The 21518-nt window shown below is 47.8% G+C and overlaps 2 protein-coding genes across 3 annotated transcripts in view; one reads left to right on the top strand and one right to left on the bottom strand.

Annotated features, from left to right (window-relative positions):
- Positions 1-142: 142 nt before the first annotated feature.
- On the top strand, positions 143-4164 carry FAAP24 (FA core complex associated protein 24). 2 transcript variants are annotated; one of them, XM_059151854.1, is made up of 5 exons: positions 143-275; positions 674-792; positions 890-1029; positions 1217-1369; positions 3075-4164. In XM_059151854.1, the coding sequence occupies exons 2-5, from the start codon at positions 687-689 to the stop codon at positions 3321-3323; spliced, it is 648 nt and encodes a 215-aa protein (XP_059007837.1). In that variant the 5' UTR covers positions 143-275; positions 674-686; the 3' UTR covers positions 3324-4164. The 2 variants fall into 2 exon arrangements, with proteins under 2 accessions (XP_059007837.1, XP_059007836.1); XM_059151853.1 differs by having other exon boundaries at positions 158-289.
- A 1080-nt stretch (positions 4165-5244) lies between these two features.
- Positions 5245-21518, bottom strand: part of RHPN2 (rhophilin Rho GTPase binding protein 2) — a 58117-nt gene continuing 41843 nt past the window's right edge. The window contains exons 8-15 of the mRNA XM_059151852.1: positions 19971-20158; positions 19388-19544; positions 17815-17934; positions 16060-16254; positions 13597-13673; positions 12234-12380; positions 11803-11958; positions 5245-6615 (exon numbers count right to left, since the gene is read on the bottom strand). Coding sequence (XP_059007835.1) covers positions 6355-6615; positions 11803-11958; positions 12234-12380; positions 13597-13673; positions 16060-16254; positions 17815-17934; positions 19388-19544; positions 19971-20158 — 1301 coding nt within the window. The 3' untranslated portion in view covers positions 5245-6354. The remainder of the gene's footprint in view (positions 6616-11802; positions 11959-12233; positions 12381-13596; positions 13674-16059; positions 16255-17814; positions 17935-19387; positions 19545-19970; positions 20159-21518) is intronic.

A 21518-nucleotide genomic window follows, 5' to 3' on the forward strand; every position in this document is an offset into this window, starting at 1 on the left:
GCCGTGTAGCTCTTGGCAACCAGCTGCCCGCATTCAAATTCTCCAGGGCGGAAACAGTGCGTGTTCCGTTCTCTTATTGGCCAGCTCAGGTGTCGATCTCTAACACCATAGCCTATCCGGCGCCGTGGGAGGTGGAGGGTGGGCAGGATGAAAAATTGGCGAGCGCTCGGGAGGGAAACCGGAAGTGGCGCGCGGGGTTGAAAGCTGAGGTTCTCTTGGCTGAGGGCGGCAGCAGACGTTGTGCAGACCGAGCGGGGGGTGCCAGGAGCCAGCAGGTGACGAAAATGAGGCACGCGGCTACCAGGACGGGAATCTCCTGGGTCTTAGACTTTGGCAAATAATTTGGTCCTTTAAAGACCTTGGGGGGCGCCTGGGTGGCTTAGTGGGTTGAAGCCTCTGCCTTCGGCTGGGGTCGTGATCTCAGGGTCAGGGGATCGAGCCCCGCATCGGGCTCTCTGCTCAGCAGGGAGCCTGTTTCCTCCTCTCTCTGCCTGCTGCTCTGCCTGCTTGTGATCTCTGTCTGTCAAATGAATAAATGAAATCTTTTTAAAAATAAATAAATAAATAAATAAAGACCTTGGAAGCGGGCTCCTGCCGGAGGGGCCCCGGCTCCGAGGGGGCCGTGGGGCCGTGTGCGGGAGAGCTTGCTCAAATGCCGTCTTTTCCTTATTAGGTCGAGGCCGCCGATGGCCAGGAACCCTCCTGAGGGCACAGGCCCCATGCACGTGCCTTTTGGGCATGTTGTGGCCAACGAGAAGTGGCGCGGGTCGCAGCTCGCGCAGGGGATGCAAGGTCGGTGGGCTGCCTGTGCATAAGCCCTCTCCTAAGCTTTTTCAAAACGTGTTACCTACTGTCCTCACGGAACTCCTTTTTCTTTTTCTTGTCTAAGGGAAAATTAAAATCGTGTTTGAGGATGGCCTGGCACCGGTAGATTTTTACTTGTCAAGCAGATCTTGCATTCTTTATGTCACCGAAGCTGATTTGGTGGCAGGAAATGGCTACAGGAAGAGGCTTGTTCGGGTTAGAAATGTAAGTACTAAATGGAAGACACTGAAGCGTAAAATTGACTTCCATCCGCCCCCTTCTCCATCCTTTGGAATAATTTATACTCAATTATTGGCCGTTCGAAGCACTCTTGGACCGAGAACTTTCTTAAACTGAAGGTAGTTTTGTTGCAAAATGGTTTACTGTTTCGTTTTTTTCCTTCCTTTTAAAGTCTAGTAATCTTCAAGGGATTGTAATAGTTGAGAAAACACAGATGAGTGAACAATACTTCCCGGCCATACAGAAGTTTACAGTGCTGGACCTTGGGATGGTGTTGCTTCCAGTGGCCAGCCCAATGGAAGCGTCCAGCCTTATCACCCAGTTGGTAAGTACTGATTCCTACTCAAAGGCAGGAGCCCTGCCTTACAGACTCTCACCTGAGCTTTCTGGATCACTCCAGCTGCTGCTCTTGCTGTCGGTGCAATCCATCAGTCCTGTCTACAGTAGTCCTCACTTACCTGTGGTCAGCTGCGGTCCAAAGCAGATGATCCTTTATTTAGTTATGTACTTATTCGTGTATGAGAGAGTGCACAAGCAGGCAGAGGGGCAGAGGGAGAGAGAGAAACAGACTCAAGGCTGAGCAGGGAGCCCAATTTGGGGCTGTATCCCAGGACCCTGAGATCATGACCTGAGCCGAAGGCAGACAACCAGCTGAGCCACCCAGGTACCCCACAGATGATCCTTTTCTAGAAAACAAAAAACCTGATTCTCCAATCAGTCTTCACTTATTATTCATCTTCATTGTGCTTGAGAATTTCCTGAGGAACTTTAAAGATCAACGATACATGAGCCTTACCTCAGGCCAATTAAAAATCAGAATGTCGGGGCGCCTGGGTGGCTCAGTGGGTTAAAGCCTCTGCCTTTGGCTCAGGTCATGATCCCAGGGTCCTGGGATCGAGCCCCACATCGGCTCTCTGCTCAGCAGGGAGCCTGCTTCCTCCTCTCTCTCTGCCTGCTTCTCTGCCTACTTGTGATCTCTGTCAAATAAATAAATAAAATCTTTAAAAAAAAAAAATCAGAATGTCAGGGTAGGGCCTTAAGCATCAATCTGTGTTGTACTGTGGATTTTAAATTTCCCTTTTGATGTGTAACTAGGATTGAGAAGCACCCCATGTCGTTCATAGATTACTCTCTCCCTTCTCCACCTAATACCTTGCTTGTCTGGTCCTAACTTCTCCTGATGTAATGCTATCGACTACCTTCCTGTATGCACCACTAACTGAAAACTGGGTTTCTCCTTTTACAGGCAAGCTCTCTCCAGGTCCTGTACCAAACAGGTCCAGTTTAGTTTTAATGTAATCCCATACTGGGTGCCTGGGTGGCTCAGTCAGTTAAGCATCTGCCTTCCGATCAGGTCATGATCCCAGGGTCCTGAGATCCACTCCTGTATCGGGCTCCCTGCTCAGCGGGGAGTCTGCCCCTCCCTGCTACTTGTGCACACGTGCTTGGTCACTCTCTCTCACTCTCAAAAAAAAAAACTTAAAAAAAAATTTAATCCCATACAACTGAATCATTTTCTAGTGGGCCACAGGAACATGTTTGAATTCCTCAGAGTATGTTTGCATTGCTTTATTCTAAGCATTCTGAAAATACAAGTTTTAATCAGATTTTCTCATAGTCCTTTGTGTACTCATACGGTTCCTCTTTCAATAATTTTGCTGTTATGTGAAAAATTATATTCATGGAGGGGTGCCTGGGTGACTCAGTGGATTAAGCCTCTGCCTTCGGCTCGGGTCATGATCTCGGGGTCCTGGGATCGAGCCCCACATCGGGCTCTCTGCTCAGCGGGGAGCCTGCTTCCCCACCTCTCTCTCTGTCTCTTTGGCTACTTGTGATCTCCTCTCTCTCATTCTATCAAATAAATAAATAATTAATTTAAAAAAATTATATTCATGGTATATGAAAACATTTGTAGTTGGTAAGTCAAGCTGGACCAAATGGAAAAGGATAACTAAATTTCTGTAAATTTTTAAGAGAACTGCCAGTCCTCTAGAGGGCGCTCACGTGCTTTCCCTTTACTATTGGTTTAGGTTCAAGAACAAACCAAAGAGCCCAGTAAGAACCCTTTCCTCAGTAAGAAACGGGGTCAGATCCCTGAGCTATCCCTCCTTCGAACTGTGCAACAGATCCCAGGAGTTGGAAAAGTTAAAGCCCCCCTTCTCCTTCAGAAGTTCCCAAGTATCCAACAGCTAAGTAATGCTTCTGTCCGAGAACTGGAGCCAGTCGTGGGACAAGCAGCAGCACAGCACATTCAAGCCTTCTTCACGCAGCCCAGCTGACAACTCTTCTCACAGCTTGGACCGCAAGCTACTGGATCATGTTCAGTTTTCATATTTAAAATTGGAGAACAAAGACCTTCCTTTCACAGCATGTAATGAGTGACTGGGGTAAGGCATGCACGGAAGCTGCCAATTACCCTGTCTTGCTCTCTGGGTATGGGCATTTAAGTTGGTGGGCTCCAAATAGCACGGCCCTCGTGCTGCTAGTGGAAGAGGAGGCGTGGAGGGCACTCCTGGTCGGCTCTACTGAGCATGTGACTCTTGATCTTGGGGTTGTGAGCCCCACTTTGGGGGTACCAATTACTTAAAAAAAAAAAACCACAATCTTAAAAAACAAAAAACAAAAAACACACACACACAAAAACAGGGACCCCAGGGTGATGCAGTTGGTTGAGTGTCCAATTCTTGGTTTCGACTCAGCTCATGATCTCAAGCTTGAGCCCCTCACTGGGCTCCATGTTCAGCATGGAGTCCGCTTGGGATTCTCCCTCTCCCTTTCTCTCAAAATAGATAAATAAATCTAAAAACAAAAACAAAGTCTTTAAGAGAGAGTGAGAATGAGCCCATGGGGATCTTCCTGAGAGAGTTTACTAATGGACTCTCAAATTCAGCAAAAAGCTGGCCTGGGCAGATTGACTAGTGTCTATCATGGAAAGGTCTAATCAGATCAGGAGGTAGATGTGACCTTCTAAAGGAAACAGACCTACAATGAAGCGCTGTGCTGTGTACCATAAACTCCTTGTTCCTGGTGGCAGAGCCAGTGTTCTTCCAACATGGTCTTAATATTGCTTGCTGTTTTAAGGGTGTTGCCAGTGTAAATAAACAATTGTACTGGCTTTTCTTCCTGCCTCCCTCCCTCCCTTCCTGGTAGCTGCACAGTTTGTTCTTAGTCACTGAGCATGCCTTCTGAACACAGCCTGGAGTTTGGAGTTCCCTTTTAAAGGTAAAAAGCCAGCGTATACGCAGGAGGAAAAGAATGTGTTTGGCAGCATATAGCCCAACAGGAGGTAGATCTGTAGGAAAATGGCAGGGCAGACGCATTCACAGAGGAGAGCCCGGGGTGGGGATGAAAGGGTACAATCGGCTGCTCAAAAAAGACATGCACTTAGCCACTCTGAGCAACAGAATGGAGGTTCCTCAACAAGTTGAAAATAGAGCTACCCAGCAATCGCACTACTGGGCATTTACCCCAAAGATACAAATGTAGTGATCCGAAGGGGCACCTGTACCCCAATGTTTATAGCAGCAACGTCCACAATCGCCAAACTATGGAAAGACCCCAGATGTCTATCAACAGATGAATGGATAAAGAAGAGGAGGTATATTAAAAAAAAAAAAAAGAAGAGGAGGTATATATACATAATGGAATACTACTCAGCCGTTAAAAAAATGAAATCTTGCCATTTACAACAACATGGATAGAACTAGAGTATTATGCTAAGTGAAATATGTCAATCAGAGAATTGTATGATCTCATTAGTGTGTGGAATTTAAGAAACAAAACAGGATCACAGAGGAAGAGGAAAAAAAAATCAAATAGGGAGACAAACCATAACAGACTCTTAATCATAGGAAACAGGGTTGCTGGAGGAGAGGGGGTGGAGGGATGGGGTGATAGACCCCAAGGGCATGTGATGTAACGAGCACTGGGTATCCTAGAAGACTGAGGAATCCCTGACCTTTACCTCTGAAACTAATACATTACATGTTAATTAACTGAATTTAAATTAAAAACAAATGCACTTAAAGATGCCACATTTTCAAAGATACTAAGATAACTTAAAACTTCTATAAGTCCTGTTTTGTGAAATGTTAGTCATAAAAACCAAAGCATTAGAACATTTTGTGCATTAGGGTAGAAACAATTTGAAAGAGGAGTGAAATAAGTGCAAAAAAGTAAAACAAAAACAAAAACAGAACATCAACACAGGCAAATGAATGTTTATTTAAATATTTATACAAAAATGTCCCTAACAGCAGTGGATACACTTCCCCCAAATGTGGTTGCTTCCCTTTTGATATTGCACACTAGAAAATATTTATGTTCTTGTTAATTCTCAAAAATAGAGTACAATGCTTTTTTTTTTTTTTTTTAAGCTATGTAACTTGTACTATGTCAACTGTGAATCTTACTAGAATCACAGCATCATCCAACTTATGGCAAGAGAAATTGACAGGTAAGAAAGTCACTTTAAAAAGTCAAATAGAGCTTTAAACTAGAATCATTTATATCTTACCTTATAAAATGTTTCTAACTCATCTTAAAGACTCTTAAGATATATAATTACGTATTTTCTACTTGAAACAAAAACGTTTTGAGTATCAAACAGCATATCGTCTACCTTGTAGATAGTGTCCTCATCTAACACTGCCACTGTGTTAGCAACTTGTAAATGACATCAGACTAGAAGCAACACGGCTCCTAAATTGTGTGTGGTTTTTTCGTTTTGTTTTGTTTTCATCTGGTAAGTTATGACAAATTTGGCACTAGACTTTATCTGGAAATAGCATTCATGTTATGTAGAAATAATCATAAAATCTTAACCTTTTAGGTTCATGAATTCCCCTTAGAAAGTAGCTCTTCGGAACACTTCTTAGTAATACTAACTTAATATAACTAAATCGTTACAGTCTCTTGAGCTGTCTTAATTGGGGGTCATGAATTCTGAATTAAGGAATGATCTATTACCCAAGGCTAGAAATGATTATAAGTAGGACCAACAGAGGTAACCCTATTTAATTCTGATAGTAACTACAAATTGTTACTGTAGCCGTTAAAAATAGCCCTATTTTCAACACCATCCTATTTACAATACTTTATATAATAAATAACTTGCAGCAACATGGTGACACTCCCCAGATTTCTCAAGGTTTCTTATTACTTTCGTTCACGAAGACCTACCAATCGTGAGTTTACCCAGTGAGAAAATGGGATTTGCGAATGTTGAGAAATTTCCCATCGTGGCACAAATATGAAGGCCTGGTCAGCACCGGAGACATCTGGGGCCTGGACGTTTTTTGTTTCCTCACATTAGTACAAAGAACTGTCGGAGTTGAGAAGGCTGAAGGGAGAGGGGAGCTTCTTCTTGACTTGAGGCCTCGCAACCCCAACTGATGGGAGGCACAAGGTGCTGGCCGACTTCTGTCTGTTCTTGTTGGTGCCCCAACTCAAAAAAGAAAGCTTCTTCGAGATTTTCTTGGTTTTATCAGTTTTATCATCATCATCTATGGCCAGGCAGATCATGGAGTAGGTTTTCTGCATTCCCACAGAGTATGTTGCACACTTACTATGCTGCACATGGGAAAGAAGAAAAATGGTGTTAGAAGTCCTCAGGATCATTGGTAAGTGATTGCAAGGTCTGAGGCTCACATTCTCCACTTACGACATCCTTTTAAAAATAAAGTTGATGGGACGCCTGGGTGGCTCAGTTGGTTAAGCAGCTGCCTTCGGCTCAGGTCATGATCCCAGCGTCCTGGGATCGAGTCCCACATCGGGCTCCTTGCTCCGCAGGGAGCCTGCTTCTCCCTCTGACTCTGCCTTCCACTCTGTCTGCCTGTGCTCGCTCTCGCTCGCTCTCTCTCTGACAAATAAATAAATCTTAAAAAAAAATAAAATAAAATAAAATAAAAATAAAGTTGATAAAATTCTGGAACTCAGGTGATGTAATGCTTACATAGAATTAGGTTCTTGGGGCAGCTGTGTGGCTCAGTGGGTTAAAGCCTCTGCCTTCGGCTCAGGTCATGATCCCAAGGTCCTGGGATTGAGCCCCATATCGGGCTCTCTGCTCAGCAGGGAGCCTGCTTTCCTCTCTCTCTCTGCCTGCCTCTCTGCCTACTTGTGATCTCTGTCAAATAAATAAATAAATAGATAGATAGATAGATAGATAGATAAATAAATAAAACTTTTTAAAAATAGTAATAATTAGGTTCTTAAAAACAAAGCTTTTAGGGAATAGGCTCATTTTAGGCTAGGGACCACTACTCACTTTTTAAGGTAATAATTCTATTTGTAAAAGTAACATTCATGCTCAAGAATATGAAAATACATATACTGAACAGTAGGTGTCCCTTGTACCTTGATTTCCAGACCTTTCCCCTGAAGTAACCATGATTTCTGTTCAGAACTTTCTCATCTTCCCCAGCTGAAACTCTGTGCCCAGTAAGCACTATTATTAACTTTTAAAAGATTGTGGGGGGTTCAAATAGGAAACCTGCAGATCCTTTTTTTCTGGAACCTTCCATGTGGGTTATCCCCAGCTTCCAATGTTTGCCTAACACTGGAATTGCTTTGTTCACCAAATGTTTACCGAACATCTATTATGTTCCAGGCACCAAAACCAGGCCTTTAAATATACGTACCACGTATCTAAAGTGGCAGGGGACGATATTCGTAATAGAAATCAAGGAATTCGAGAGGTGGGACAATAAAGAAGGTGTATTCACTCTAAATTGTCCCTTTGGAGGCTGGCTCCTTTGGATGAAGATGCCCCTTCCTTTTCTATAAAACCGCCATTTACTCCCACCATACTCTACAGGACAGGCATGTGCACTCCCATTAAAAACAATAATAAACGGTCCTGAGTGTAGATTTCATGCCTGCAAACATCTTTCAATCTTCACCTGCTCAAAGTCCATTATGCATCTTTATGAGCACTTCCTTACAAATACCCTCAATCCTCTCCCGTATTTCAACCAGCCCATGCCAAGTCTAATTAAAACTCCACCCTCTGCCTCCCCCCAGGCCCGCACCCAAAGGGCTGCACGTTACTGGGGGATATTTGCCAAGCCGACTGGCCTCCCTCGGAACTCCAACCCAGACCCCAAATCTGTATCAAGCACCTCTCTACCTGGCACTCCTAATGTTATCCTAGTAAATCCATTCCTTCTCTCCTGGATGTCTCTCGAAGCCCCACACATGTCCTCCTGATAGCACTGTGCTCTGCTTTCCCTATGTCCCCCTCCCAGCTCACACCCCCGTGTCTGTCCCCTTCCTGCCATTGCCATTCCCTTTTTTTCTTGTCCTCAAGCACCATGCTCCCCACTACCCATTCTCCAAATATTCCTGAGGCACTCCTCCGACTCACTGCAATAGGGAGCCCGGCTCTCTTCCCATTTTGTACAAACGAGGAAACAATTCTACTAGGGAGAGTATTAACTTGCTGAAGGACACACAGCTTAGTTCCCAGAAGGCAGGGCCCAATTCTCAGCCTGGGGTCTCTCAGTTATATCAGCAGAATTCCAAATGTGCTCCATGGAGGAGTACCCACCGCAATCCAAAGTGTGGAGTAGCAGATAAGCCATTCAGCCAGGACCCTGGGCTTTATTCTCAGTTTCGTTTGCAGCAAAGGTCCAGCAGTTAAAATACTGCTCAGCTGCCACAGTCTAAGACCTCGCTGGGTGAAAACAACCTTATCATGGTTATTGTCACACCTCTCCTGAAGGACACATCCCATGGTAGGCACTCCCTTCCCATCTTCTGCGGCTCAGAGCCAGTCCCTGACACCCAAGGTCACCATGGATAGTAAAGCCAGGATTCCTTTCCAGGCAGTCTGAGTCTAGAAAGTCTTGCTTTCTACCCCTACCTCAGCTCCTTCACAGGCCTGGCTGCTCACAGTTATTACAAGATAGAATAAGGTTTTCTCCTTGTAAAGCCACACCTTGTGCTGGGCAACACACACACACAGCCCTCTAGTGCTGAGTCCAGCTCTTTTACTTATCCTGCCTTTGGACAAATTTCTTTTTTTTTTTTTTAAAGATTTTATTTATTTATTCGACAGAGAGAGATTACAAGTAGGCAGAGAGGCAGGCAGAGAGAGAGGAGGAAGCAGGCTCCCTGCTGAGCAGAGAGCCCGATGCGGGACTCGATCCCAGGACCCTGAGATCATGACCTGAGCCGAAGGTAGCGGCTTAACCCACTGAGCCACCCAGGCGCCCCAAATTTCTTTTGTTTTTGGTTGGAACCCTGATCCCCTGCCCACCAATTCCATACATTCTGCCCCTAAGAATTCCATTTCTCAATGATCCCTTCCGCCTAGATGCTCCGGGAGTCCAACTTCATCTTCTTTAGCTTTTCAATGGAGCTAAAATTCACATACCTTAAAATTCACCACCTTAATACTACTCTGTGGTTTTGAGTCTATTCTGAGTTGTGCAAACACCACCACCACCTAATTTCAAAACAGTTCCTTCCCCTCCAAAAACAAACCCTGAACTCATCAGCAGTGACCCCCTACCCAATTCCCTGACCCCAAGCCCCTGGCAACCACTACTCTACGTTATGCTTCTGTGGATTAGCCTGTTCTGGACATTTCTTATCAAAGCACTCATACGATCCATTCCCTCTCTCATCAGAGTTCTGATTCCATCTCTCCATGAAAAGTGTCTTTTTGTCCTGCTGCCAAATACAACGAACACAACTCTACCTCTTAACTGTACTCTACACAACCAACCATTTTCCCTCGGCAGGATTTTCTTCTCTCGATTCCAGAAGCTTCTTTCTATCCCCTCTCTCTGAATGCCACTCCGCAACTTCCTTTGTGCCTATTTCTCCTCCAACTTACCTCCAGATGCTTGTGGTGTCTCAAGGTTGAGTCCTTGACCTTCAGCCCCTTGTGGGTAACATCATTTACTCTCTTCACAGTTTTAAATAGCATCTCTGTGTTGGTGAGTCTCTGATATTTATTTCTAGCTCTGACTTCTCCCTTGAACTGAAGATGTGGACATCCAGCTGCCTACTGCACACCACATCTAGATGTCTCTAGCATCACATAAGATACTCATGGTACAAGTGTTTCCTCTCTCCTCTCCCTCCCTCACTCGCTCCTGGCCTCTTCCCCGTCATTACGAAAAATGGTGCCTTGGTTCAAGCCCAAGCTTGGGGAGTCATTTTTCTCTCCACTGTGTTTTTTACACAAATCATTTAGAAATCCCTATAGACCCCTCTCTACCTTGGCCGTCACCCACCCTAATGGAAGCTGCTCTATCCAGCTCCCGCTGCCACCATCCAGCCAGTCTCACCAGGCAACACGTGAGACATCCTTCTGAACCAAGCATCCCCTTCTCCAGAGGCTCCACGGCTTCCGAGCTCCCAGAGCTCCCACGGCTGCCAGCGAGGCCCTGCCTCCGTCCCACTGCATTTCCTGCCGCTCCCTCCCTGTCGCCCTGTTCCAGCTCAAAGGACTCTTTCAGGTCCTCCGGCAGAAGCTTCTTCCTGCTCCAGGGACTCTTTGCACCTGTTGGTCTCCCCCCGCCACCCCAGGATGCTCCCCAGAGTGCCTCCTTAGATGGCGGGATGGTCCCTATCACCTGTGTCTCGGCACAAGCCCTCTCTAGAGGAGCCTTTCCTACCTCTGGACATTCTGTCACATGGCATGCTGTATTTTCAGAATCACGACTGGCAGGGACAGCATCCAACCAGCTCGGCCATAGCGCTGACCCCAAGGGAGGGCCTGACACACATGGGATGCTCTGTCACTATCTGCTGAATGACTACTGTCATGAAGGGAAGTATCTAAGGTCCATAAGGAACCGCGACCAAGTGTGGAAGGGGACATGCAAAATGATCATCCCTCCTGGGGAGAAAAAAGGGTCTAACTGTGCACATGAACTTGCACAGGCACCAGGCACTTCCCGAGATCTCCCAGGGAACAGCTAACGCTGTCTCTGCTGTGTGGACAGGGGCTTCCGCATGTCATCTCAAGCCCTTCTCTACCACTTCAGTATTTTTAATTTTTTTTTCTTTTTGGACTGTGAGTACGTATGACTTTTGCAATAAAAAAAAGAACTTAATCAGGCAGTGCCTGGGTGTGTCAGTTGGTTGAGTATCTGACTCTTGGTTTTCACTCAGGTCATGATCCCAGGTCAGGAGATCAAGCCCCGCATCTGGCTCATGCTCAGTGGGGAGTCTGCTTGAGATTCTCTACCTCTCCCTCACACATGCTCTCCCTCTCTCAAATAAATCAATCTTTAGGGGTGCCTGAGTGGCTCAGTGGGTTAAGCGTCTACCTTCAGTTCAGGTCATGATCCTGGGGTCCTGGGGTCCTGCATCGGGCTCCCTGTTCAGCAGGCAATCTGCTTCTCCCTCTGCCCCTCCCCCATGCCCATGCTTGTGTGCGCGCTCTCTCTTTCACTTTCTCAAATCAAGTCTTTTTTAATAAATAAATAAAATATTTTTTAAAAAAACTTAATCAGAAAAATAAATCAGCTGGTTCCTTCATCTACAGCATTTTTTACAAAGTTTTTCAATGATCTCTGGGCTAACATGAGCACGTTCCAACAAGGACACTGTCACCTTCCTCTTGGTCTAGACAAGTAGTATAGAAAATGGACTGCTGGTCAACCCCCTGGCCCAGTGTCAGGAGTCCAGTGGTCAGATCACCAACACAGGTAGGAGGCGCAGGGCCAAGCACACCCCTGGGGCTAGGCTCAGGCCAGCCTCGCCCTGCATGGCTGTTTTTCCCACCAGGATATCAGCACTCACCATAGAGGAGGTGAAGTCCAGCAGGCTCACGACCTTCATGTCCACGCCATCCTGGCCACAGGCCTTCAGCAGCCTCATGACCTCGCTCACTGTCAGCCACTTGCAATCCACGTCTTGAATGGAAACGATATAATCCCCTTCCTTGGCCCCTGCCAGCTACAAACGGAGGATTTACAGGAAGGTCAGTGTTCCGTTCATTCTCATCCCTGGATCAGTTCCCAAGTACACAAACAAAATCCACAGCGTGCGTGAATCCTTTGCTCTCTAAACAGGTAGCACATGCGAGAGGCCTTTCACATAGTCAGACCTTTCACACAAAGAAACCCTAAATCCATTCACACACCCAGCTAGACTGGGTTGGCCAGCACTTTTGGCATGTGATTGGTCTGACCTGCGAGCTCTGCTCCCAGTCTAGAGAGGCGCATGCTTACCGCAGCTGAGCAGTGAGGATCCAGGAAGTGGACTTGAACGGGGGAGTTTCCTCTCAAGGTGAACCCCAAATCCCCTTCTTCTGCAGTGAAGTGAATGCTTCGAGGAGGTGTCCATCTCTTGTTAGCCGAAAACACTGACAGGGGGCCCTTTGGAACAGAGCATCATTAGGTAAGTGAAGGCTGAATTGGGCACTAGAAAGCTATCGGAAATGTCACCCTGTCATCCTCCCAGATGTCACTCGGCCTTGTTCAGAGACCAGTGACATCATCAGGGATAATACGTGCTACAGCAGTCATCCAAGGATATTAACTGCCATTTTCTCTAAAATAGTCAATATATTTTCTAGAAAATGTTTATTTTAAAAAACATATTTTTATTTATTTGACGAGAGAGAGAGCAAAAGCAGAGAGAGTGGGAGAGGGAGAAGCAGGCTCTCCATTGGGTGGAGAGCACAACTCTGGGCTCAATCCCAGGACCCTGGGATCATGACCTGAGCTGAAGGCAGACACTTAACCCACTGAGCCACCTGGGTGCCCCAAGAAAATGTTCTTTAAAAAAATCATCTTAGGGGCGTCTGGGTGGCTCAGTTGGTTGAGTGTTCAACTCTTGATTTCAGCTCAGGTCATGAGTTCATGGTCTTGGGATTGAGTCCCATGTCAGGCTCTACACTCACCATGGGTCTGTTTATCCCTCTCCCTCTATTTCTCTCCCTGCTCCTATGCATACACTCTCTCTTCTCTCTCGAATGAATAAAACCTTGGGGCGCATGGGTGGCTCAGGTCATGATCTCAGCGTCTTGGGATTGAGCCCCACATCGAGCTCCCTGCTTGGCGGTGAGCCTGCTTCACCTTCTCCCTCTGTGGCTCCCCCTGTTTGTGCTCTCTTGCCCTCTCAAATAAATAAATAAATAAATAAATAAATAAAATCTTTTGAAAAATCATCTCGATGAAAATTGTATAAAATCTCTAATTTAAAAAGTCTAATGTTATCGGGCCACCTGAGTAACTCAGTCTGACTCTTCATCTCTTGGCTCAGGTCTTGATCTCAAAATCATGTGTTGGGCTCCACAATGGGCATGGAGCCTACTTTAAAAAAAATAAAAATCTAGAATGGCCTCCGCCTTTGGCTCAGGTCATGATCTCAGGGTCCTGGAATCAAGTCCCACATCGGGCTCTCGGCTCAGTGGGAAACCTGCTTCCTCCTCCTCTCTCTCTCTCTGTCTGCCTCTGTGCCTATTTGTGATCTCTCTCTGTCAAATAAATAAATAAAATCTTTTTTTAAAAATCTAAAAATAGTCTTTTATATACTTGCAATTTATATGAGATGTCCCCTTGGGTCACTAGGAAAAAGCACTCAACATACCAGCTTCTGGAAGAAGTCTGTCACTGTCACCTTGGAGAACTGCGGCAATATGATTTCAACCTCTTGCTCAGTTTTAGCTGGAAAAAAATATTAAAAGGGAGAGGGTAAATGTTTCTGTAACTGAAAGTGATCCTTGAAAACCCCAGGTCTAGGGCTTCTTGCTGAAGGGAAGAGAAGAAGACCTTTCTCCTGGTCTCTTGGCCTTCCTCTTGGTATAGACAAGTAGTATAGAAGATGGACTGCTGGTCAACCCCCTGGCCCAGGGTCACCTGTACGTTCCATCTGGGCACCTACCATGAGCCGTACCTTGCTCTGGGGCTGGGACAGAGTAGTGACAATCAGACACAGCCCCCGCCTTCAAGGAGAGTATGTATATTCTAGCGGACTTTCTTTGGCACTCATGAAACCCAACTGAAAAGTCACCTACATTTCAAGTGTGGCTATCACAGGAGGAAGTATCGTGTCTCTCACTCAGCACACCGTCCTGGGTAAGATGAGCTTCCCATCTTATCATTCATGTGTGACATGAGGATTTTAGCAGGATGTCAGTTTGCCAAGTTGTGTCCACTGAGAGCTTTAATCTCCACCATCCTATTCACGGGAGGCTCAAGCCCACCCTTACCACGAGGCTAGTCAGCTCCTAATATAGGATCCCCAAGCAAGCTAAGTATACAAGAAGAGCAGTATAAAAAGAAAATCTGAGGAAGAAGCCTGGTTGTGACAAGGTAGAACACAGCTCTCTACTTACAGGAGCCCTGTGGCTTCGTACAAGCTGCCTGACAGTGTTAGGCGCAAACCAGGTGCCCATCCATTACCAGAGTAGTCTGGACAGCCTCATCAGGAGCCACATTCCCCTCCTCTATGGAGGTCGTGTCTCACCTCGTGGCCACAGAGCACACTGTATGGGCAAAGGGGCCAAGGAGAGGGCCAGTATCCATGAAAGGGGATCACGGAGTGCCATTCCTGCCTTCACTTACCAGCTTGGTCACCCGGTGCAAAGAATATGGTTTCCCTAAACCTTTACTGTGTCATCTTTAAGATGAGGGCAATCCTAGTCCCCTATAGAACTGGAGTGAGAGTTGAATGAGATTCTGTATACATAGGGTGCTTACTATTGTGCTTGGCAGACCTCAAATGCTCAGTAGGTATCAGCCAGCATTACCACAGACAAGCCCAGGGCGCCATCTTGAGCAGGGCTGTCTCTAGTCCCTGGAAACTGAGGTGGAACTTCAGAGACAGAGGTGTAGGAAGTGGGGTGGAAGGAGCTATGGACAAAGGGGGTTACCTTGATTGGGCCACCCCCCCTTCCCTAGTCATTCCTTAACTGTGAAGTCGCCTCTCAGAGAGGCCCCTCAACTCCTGCCTCCTGGGACAGAACCCGCAGTCCCCTCCCCAATCCTGATCACCTCCATCTTCCCAAAGCCAGGACGTAATTAACGTCTTGGAAATGCCTAGAAAGAGCTGGTGGTGCATGATGTCACTTACACGTGAAATGTGAGACAGTCAAGCTCATAGAAGCAGAAAGCAGAATGGTGCAGTGACAATGGGGGTAGGGAATGAGGCAATGTTGGTCAAAGGTACAAAGGTTCAGTTGTGCAAGATGAAGGAGTTCTAGAGATCCAACACACAGCACGGTGACTACAGTTAACAATACTATATTGTCTATTTGAAATTGCCAAGAGGACAGATCTCAAGTGTTCTCGCCACACACATGCACACATGATAAACACGGGTTTGAAGGATTCTCACTGCCAAGGTAAAGATTTACCCACATCCCCCAGTTCCACTCTCTTCGTGGAAAATTGACTTTTCATTTCATAATAAAAGTAAGGTTTGTCCTAAAAAAAGAAAGAAGGGAAATGTTGGTGCTGAAGGAAGGAGAGAATGGGAAAGGGCAGACATAGGGGAAGGGATAAGGAAGTGTTTGGCTCTAAAACCACGGGGGGGGGGGTGTAGGTGGGAGGGTGTGGGGGGAGGTGGGGGAATGGAGTGGGGATAAGGCTGACACAGCAGAACACATTCCCAGAGGCAGACACAATCCGGGGGTGGGGGGGGGGGGAGCGTAGCAAAAGCATCAAGGCCAAGGTAGCTTCTGAGGTCTCCTGACTAGAGGTGACGGCCAGAGCCCCAGGGAGGTTATGAGACTTTAAGGAAGGGCATCTAGGAGGAGGCAAACCAGCCAAAGTAGACCTCCGACAACGCCAGGGGCAACAACAGTCAGCAAAGAGGGTGCTGAGGGAGGCGGGGACAGAAACAAGGCAGCAGAGCACCCTGACACAGGGGGTCGGTCACAGGCTACCAGGAGGTCACCAAGAACAAAGACCATAAAGAAATCCCTGCACCGAGTGAGCAGAGAGGTAACTCAGGGTCTGGCCAAGCCTTCCCAGAGGAGCGGACCAAGGCTGCGCCCCCAGAGTAACGGGGACGTCCTCTGCACCCGCCACAGGCTCCCAGGTCACTCACAGACGATGTCGGGAGCTTCGATCAAGTCCAGCAGGTCATCGTCCTCCCGGAGCTGCGCATCCTTAAGCTGGGAGCGCCGGTGCGCGGCGGACAGCACCTCCTGCAGCACCTCGATGTTACGAAGCTTCTTACACAGGCTGGCCTCCCTCACGGACTCCTCGTGAAGTGCCACAGCTCGGCGCACGTGCGACTTGCCTGCCCCCAGAAAACGGACCCTACGTGACACGGTGCCCCCATCTCGGGCAGCGCAAGTCCCTCGGGGTGAGCCCAGGTGCCCAAGGACCAGCCCAGAGGGGTGGACCCTCTCCTTCCCAAAGGATCTGCCTGAACAGCCTAAGTCCCTCTTAAATCCATGTGAGACAGGCTCACTCAGGTCTATAAAGCGTTCATTCGGCAAATAGTTACCCACTGTTCTGGGCACTAGAGGTGAAGCAATGAACAAAAACTAGCCTCTGTCGCCAGGGAGTTTATGTGCTGGTGTTGAAGACAGATCATTAACAAGCTAAGAAATCGGTCATGGATCAGGGTGTAAGATTGGGAGAGAAATAAAGCAGGGCAGGTAGCAGATCTAGCAAAAGAAGACTAGGAACAGAAAGTTGCTCTTTTAATGATGGGCGATCCAGGAAGGACTTCTTGAAGTTAACTTTTGAGCAGAGCCCTGAAGGAGGTAAGGGAGCAGTCACAAGGATATCTGACAGAAGGGCACTCCTGAAAGATGGAACAGCAAGTGCAAAGGCCCCGGAGCTGTACTCCTGTACAAGCAGGAGTATGCTTGTACATTCCAGGGTTACAAGGAGCTTGGGGCTGGAGCCAGAGGGAGTGAGGCCTGGAATGAGGCCAGAGAGGAGCAGGAGCCAGACATGTCATCCACCTTACAAATGTAGGGTGACAGCTTCTGTCCCTACTTTGGGTGAGATGGGAGCCCATTAAGATGTGAGCAGAAGACTGATGTGACATGACCCATGGGAACTAAGTAGGAAGGTATAAAGAGGAAAGCAGGGGACCAGTTACGAGCCATGTGACCACTCTGGGCCTGTTTCCTTAACTGCAAAATGGGGATCATATTATGTGTATCTCATAGGGTTGTGTGAGACTGAGGCAGTCAACATGTGTTAGGTAAGCACTGCGTGCATGTGGCTTAGTCCAGGAGGTAGGTAAGTAGTAGTTGGATATGGGACGTGTTGTCTAGGTACAGTCAACAGGATTTGCCCATCACGTGTGGGGTGAGAAAGAAGGCTGAAGGCTGGAGACTCCTGGGTTCCTGGCCTATACACCCCTAGGCTGGAGTTGCCATCAGTGAGAAGGGGAAGTACATGGGGGTTAGGGAGCAGGTCTGGTTAGTAGAGGAATTTAGACTCATACATGGGAAGAGATACGCTCTCTGACCCTGGCAGAAACCAAACTACCCATCACCAGTTCTTAGGTGTGACAGAAGAAAATTAATGAACGTGCCCTTCCACATTTGGATGACCAAGGGCCATTCCCTGAACCATGAGGGCATGGGAAGGCTGCCATAGCTCTGGCTCCACTCTGGGAGGCCCAGGCCCTCAGAGAACCTGCGAGAACACAGACCCAGGGGCCTGCCGAGGCTGCAGACCATGCCCCACGGTTTCTGATCCAGAATGGTCGGATGACCCAGGATGCCCTGCTTTCCGGGCCCTGCCCTGGGGACCTGTCTGGGGCGGTCTGTGAGCAGGACCAGCTGGGCATGGAATGGGGCCCACAGAGGGAAGGAGCAGAACAGCCCAGGCGTACCCAGCTGTCGGCGCTGGTGGATGTTCTTCAACGTAGCCAAGGGTGTCAGTCCTTCCGGCATGTGGTCGTAGAGCTGGGACAGGCACTTCTCCTGATGGTCCTCATCAGCTCCCGGCTTCACTGCAGTGAGAGCCACATGGTAAATCCCTTCTTGTGGATATGACCACAGACTCGAGATGGTGCTGCGGACCCTCAGAGAAGTCTCTTTCAACCTCCTCTAGTTACCTTTCTTCTCCACTTTTATAAGGCACTTGGGATACTAGGTCTCCTTTTAGCCCCTGGACACACCCCTGGCCATCTAGCTCATAAGTCTTAGCACTCAGGGACAGGCGCACCCTAGAGGCTCCTGCTTTGGCTCTAAGCCCCCATTCTACCTCTTCCAACTTACCCACCTCACGGAACCTCCTAGCACGGCCCAGCCTCAAGCCTCTGGTGGCCTCCATGCCTGCACCCATCCTCCCTGGCACACGGGACATGTGTTTGCTCTGGCTGTCCTTTTCTTCCTTGTTCAGCTGCAAAAGTGCTCCTCAGACTTCAAGGTCCAACTCAAATATCACCGCCTCTGAGAAGCCTTCCGTGACTACACCAAAGGAGTCCAACTGCTGCCCCATGTGTGTTGTTACCATAATTGCCAAGTGGTTTATGTGACTTGTCCCGTATATCAGACTATGCAGTAATACTAGCAGTAGGCATCTACCACTTTCCGGGAGCCCACAAGATACAAGACGCTATTTAGCTTTGCATACAGACATGTAATTTTCACAAGAGCCCTATGAGATGGGTTCTCTTCATGCCCCCATTTGATAGATGAGAAAACCAAGGCCCAGAAAATTAGGTAACTTGCCCGAGATCACACAGCTAGTAAATGGCAGAGCTGTGTTATGAACCCGGGTAGTGTGGCTCCAGAACTTGCCCATTTCATTACTGTGGGACGACCTTGATTAGAGCTCACGACAAGAGTCCCACCTGACCTCAGATCAGAACCAAGACTAGAGTGAGGAGAACAAGATCCTCACCTCGGGATGAAAATTTAAGAGCACCAAACACTCAACAGTCAGGAGACAGGATAGTTTAATACAATTTTCTAAATACCAAAATGTAAGCTTAAAAGATGCATGATGAACAGACATCAAAATTCCCCTTTGCTTCAGGCTCCAATGTGGGCCCGCACAGCACTGCTACTGATCTGTGGTCTTTATTTAAAATTTGGAGCACCATGGATTTTTTTTTGTTTGTTTGTTTAGTTTTGATTCATTTTAAATATCATATCCAAACGTTATCTTGAATGCTGAGTTTGGGGGCATCCCCTTAGATTCAGTGCCTAGGTGAATACCTCACAACTTCTGACCCTGGTCCAAGCCCTGGTCTTAACGCCAGGGGAGAGGTCACCGCCTTGGAGCTGTTTGCTCCAACCTGGGCAGAATTACACTCCCCTTCTTCCTCCACAGCAGGAATGGAGAACCCCTAAATCATGTAAGCATCTCCAGGTTAAGACAGTGCTCATTCAGCATAGAATGTTCTAGAAGCATGACCCTGACCAAAGCCCCAGCGCCTCCAGGCCCACAAGCCTTACACTGGTGGTCGATGAGAAGTGTGGCCGCAAAGTAGTGGGCCAGGGCTCCGTAGTGGTGTGCCTTCACGCAGGCCAAGCTGGCCCAGGAATAGGGGATGTTCTCCTTCACCGGTGCCTGGCTCATGGCGGTGTGCAGCTGCCGATAGACCTCCCCTACCTGCAACGGAAGGAATGCTGGGAAGGGGGAGCCTGCCCCAGGGGTGCTCATGCACCCAGGCTGCAGAAAAAGAGCCCTTTCTTCTATGGAGGGGCCCTGCAGGTGCCTGCTCCAGAATCTGGGAGCAGCTCCAACGCTTCCTAGTTCTTCCAGCATCAGAATTCACAGGAAGCTCAGGCAACTGTCACGATACTGGATTTTCGGCTAAGCTGCAGATGGAATCAGTGATCCGTATCGGAAACGCCACAGCTTGCCAAGAAAATGCAGGCTCACGCTCGGTCCAGGGCAGGCACGCTGCCCAGGTCACGGGCAAACTGCCATAGGGAGCACGGGCAAACTGCCATAGGGAGCCCCCACTGCTTCCAGGGGCCCACATCGACACATCCCGCCCACCCCCCGGAAGTCACGGGACCTCGGAGGGCTCACCTTGGCAGCCTCCTGAGCCACCTTCACCAGCACGAAGAACTCATTCCGGATCCCAGGAAGGCAGATTTTCTCAAACACATTTTCTTGGGCTTGTGCAAGCATCATTTTGACCAGCACGCTGAGCATGGCAGGACTCATGTCGTAACTCGGAGTATGAGTGAATGTCTCTTTCAGGTAATTTAAAACCCCTACAATCGGAAATTTTTTTTTTCACATTAGACAGGGGTCGTATCGATTTCACCATGCTGCTCAAAAGCAAGAAGGAGAGACAGAAAAATAAAGAATGTGTTCTGGAACGTTGTGAAAAATCTGATTCTCAGTTACCGTAAGATCCAACAATTCCCTTCTTGGGTATACTCCCCGAAGAACTGAAAGCAGATGGAAATGATGGAAACCGATACTCGTGCACCCACATTCACAACAGCATGAGTCATAACAGCCAAAAGGTAGAAGCCAACCCAAATGTCCATCAACGTACGCTTAAACAAAACGTGTTGCGTACATACAACAGAATATTTTTCAGGCTTAAGAAGGAAGGAGATTCTGACACATGCTAAAACATGGACGCGGAGGTTACGCAAAGTGAAATACACCAGTCACATGGGCAAATGTATGATTCTGGGAGACGAGGTATCCGGAAGAGTCAAATTCAAGGAGACGAAAAAGGAGCATGGTAGTTGCCAGGGGCAGGGGGAAGGAAGGAATATAGAGTGTTTCATGGGTACAGAGTTTCAGTCTGAAGATTGTATTTAGTTATTTATTTGAGACAAAGAGCAAGAAAGAGAGAGCGCGTGAGTGCGTAGGAGGTCGAGAAGCAGAGGGAGAGAATCTCAGACTCCACACTGAGCACAGAGCCCAACACAGGGCTCGATCCCATGACCCTGAGCTGATATGAAGAGTCGGACGCTCACCCACCATGCCCCCCCAGGGACCCCCACAGTCTCAGTCCGGGCAGATGACTAAGTTTGGGTGATAGAGAATTGCCCAGCACCGTGAATGTTCTTAATCCCAGTAAAGTGAACACTTGAAATCGGTTACAGACGGTCATTTTCTTTCGTGCATTTTAACAAAATTAAAAAAAAAAAAAAAGATTCTTTTCTAAAATATTTACCTCCATATCAAGCGAGAAAACCAGCCTGCTCCCTATTTACTGCCATCTCACCTGGGCCCCTGTGAGGCCTTCCGTACATGACCAGGCATTTAATGGAGGTGAGAGCAGGAAGCAGGCAGGGTGAGGGAAGGGCTCTCTGAGGGACACGTTCCCACCTAACACCTGAGTCAGGATGGAATTCAGGGCTTTCCCCCAGGCCCTCAGGGAAGACCAACCCAGCCACTCCAGTGGAAATTTTCCTGCTGTGCCCCTTAGCTGACTTCTTTATGTTAGGAAAGTAACTGTCACAGGGCTGACGATCAACCAGAGGCTGAAATAAAATCTCTAACATGAATCCCATCTGACTGGTTCCTCTGGTTTTGTTGCAAAGCCCCAGATGCCCCATGGACAGATGGCAGTGGCTGTGGGCTATTTGCTCCCCTCTGGGGTTTGCTCCC

The sequence above is a fragment of the Mustela lutreola genome, chromosome 16, assembly GCF_030435805.1.
Source record: "Mustela lutreola isolate mMusLut2 chromosome 16, mMusLut2.pri, whole genome shotgun sequence".
Classification (NCBI taxonomy): domain Eukaryota; kingdom Metazoa; phylum Chordata; class Mammalia; order Carnivora; family Mustelidae; genus Mustela; species Mustela lutreola.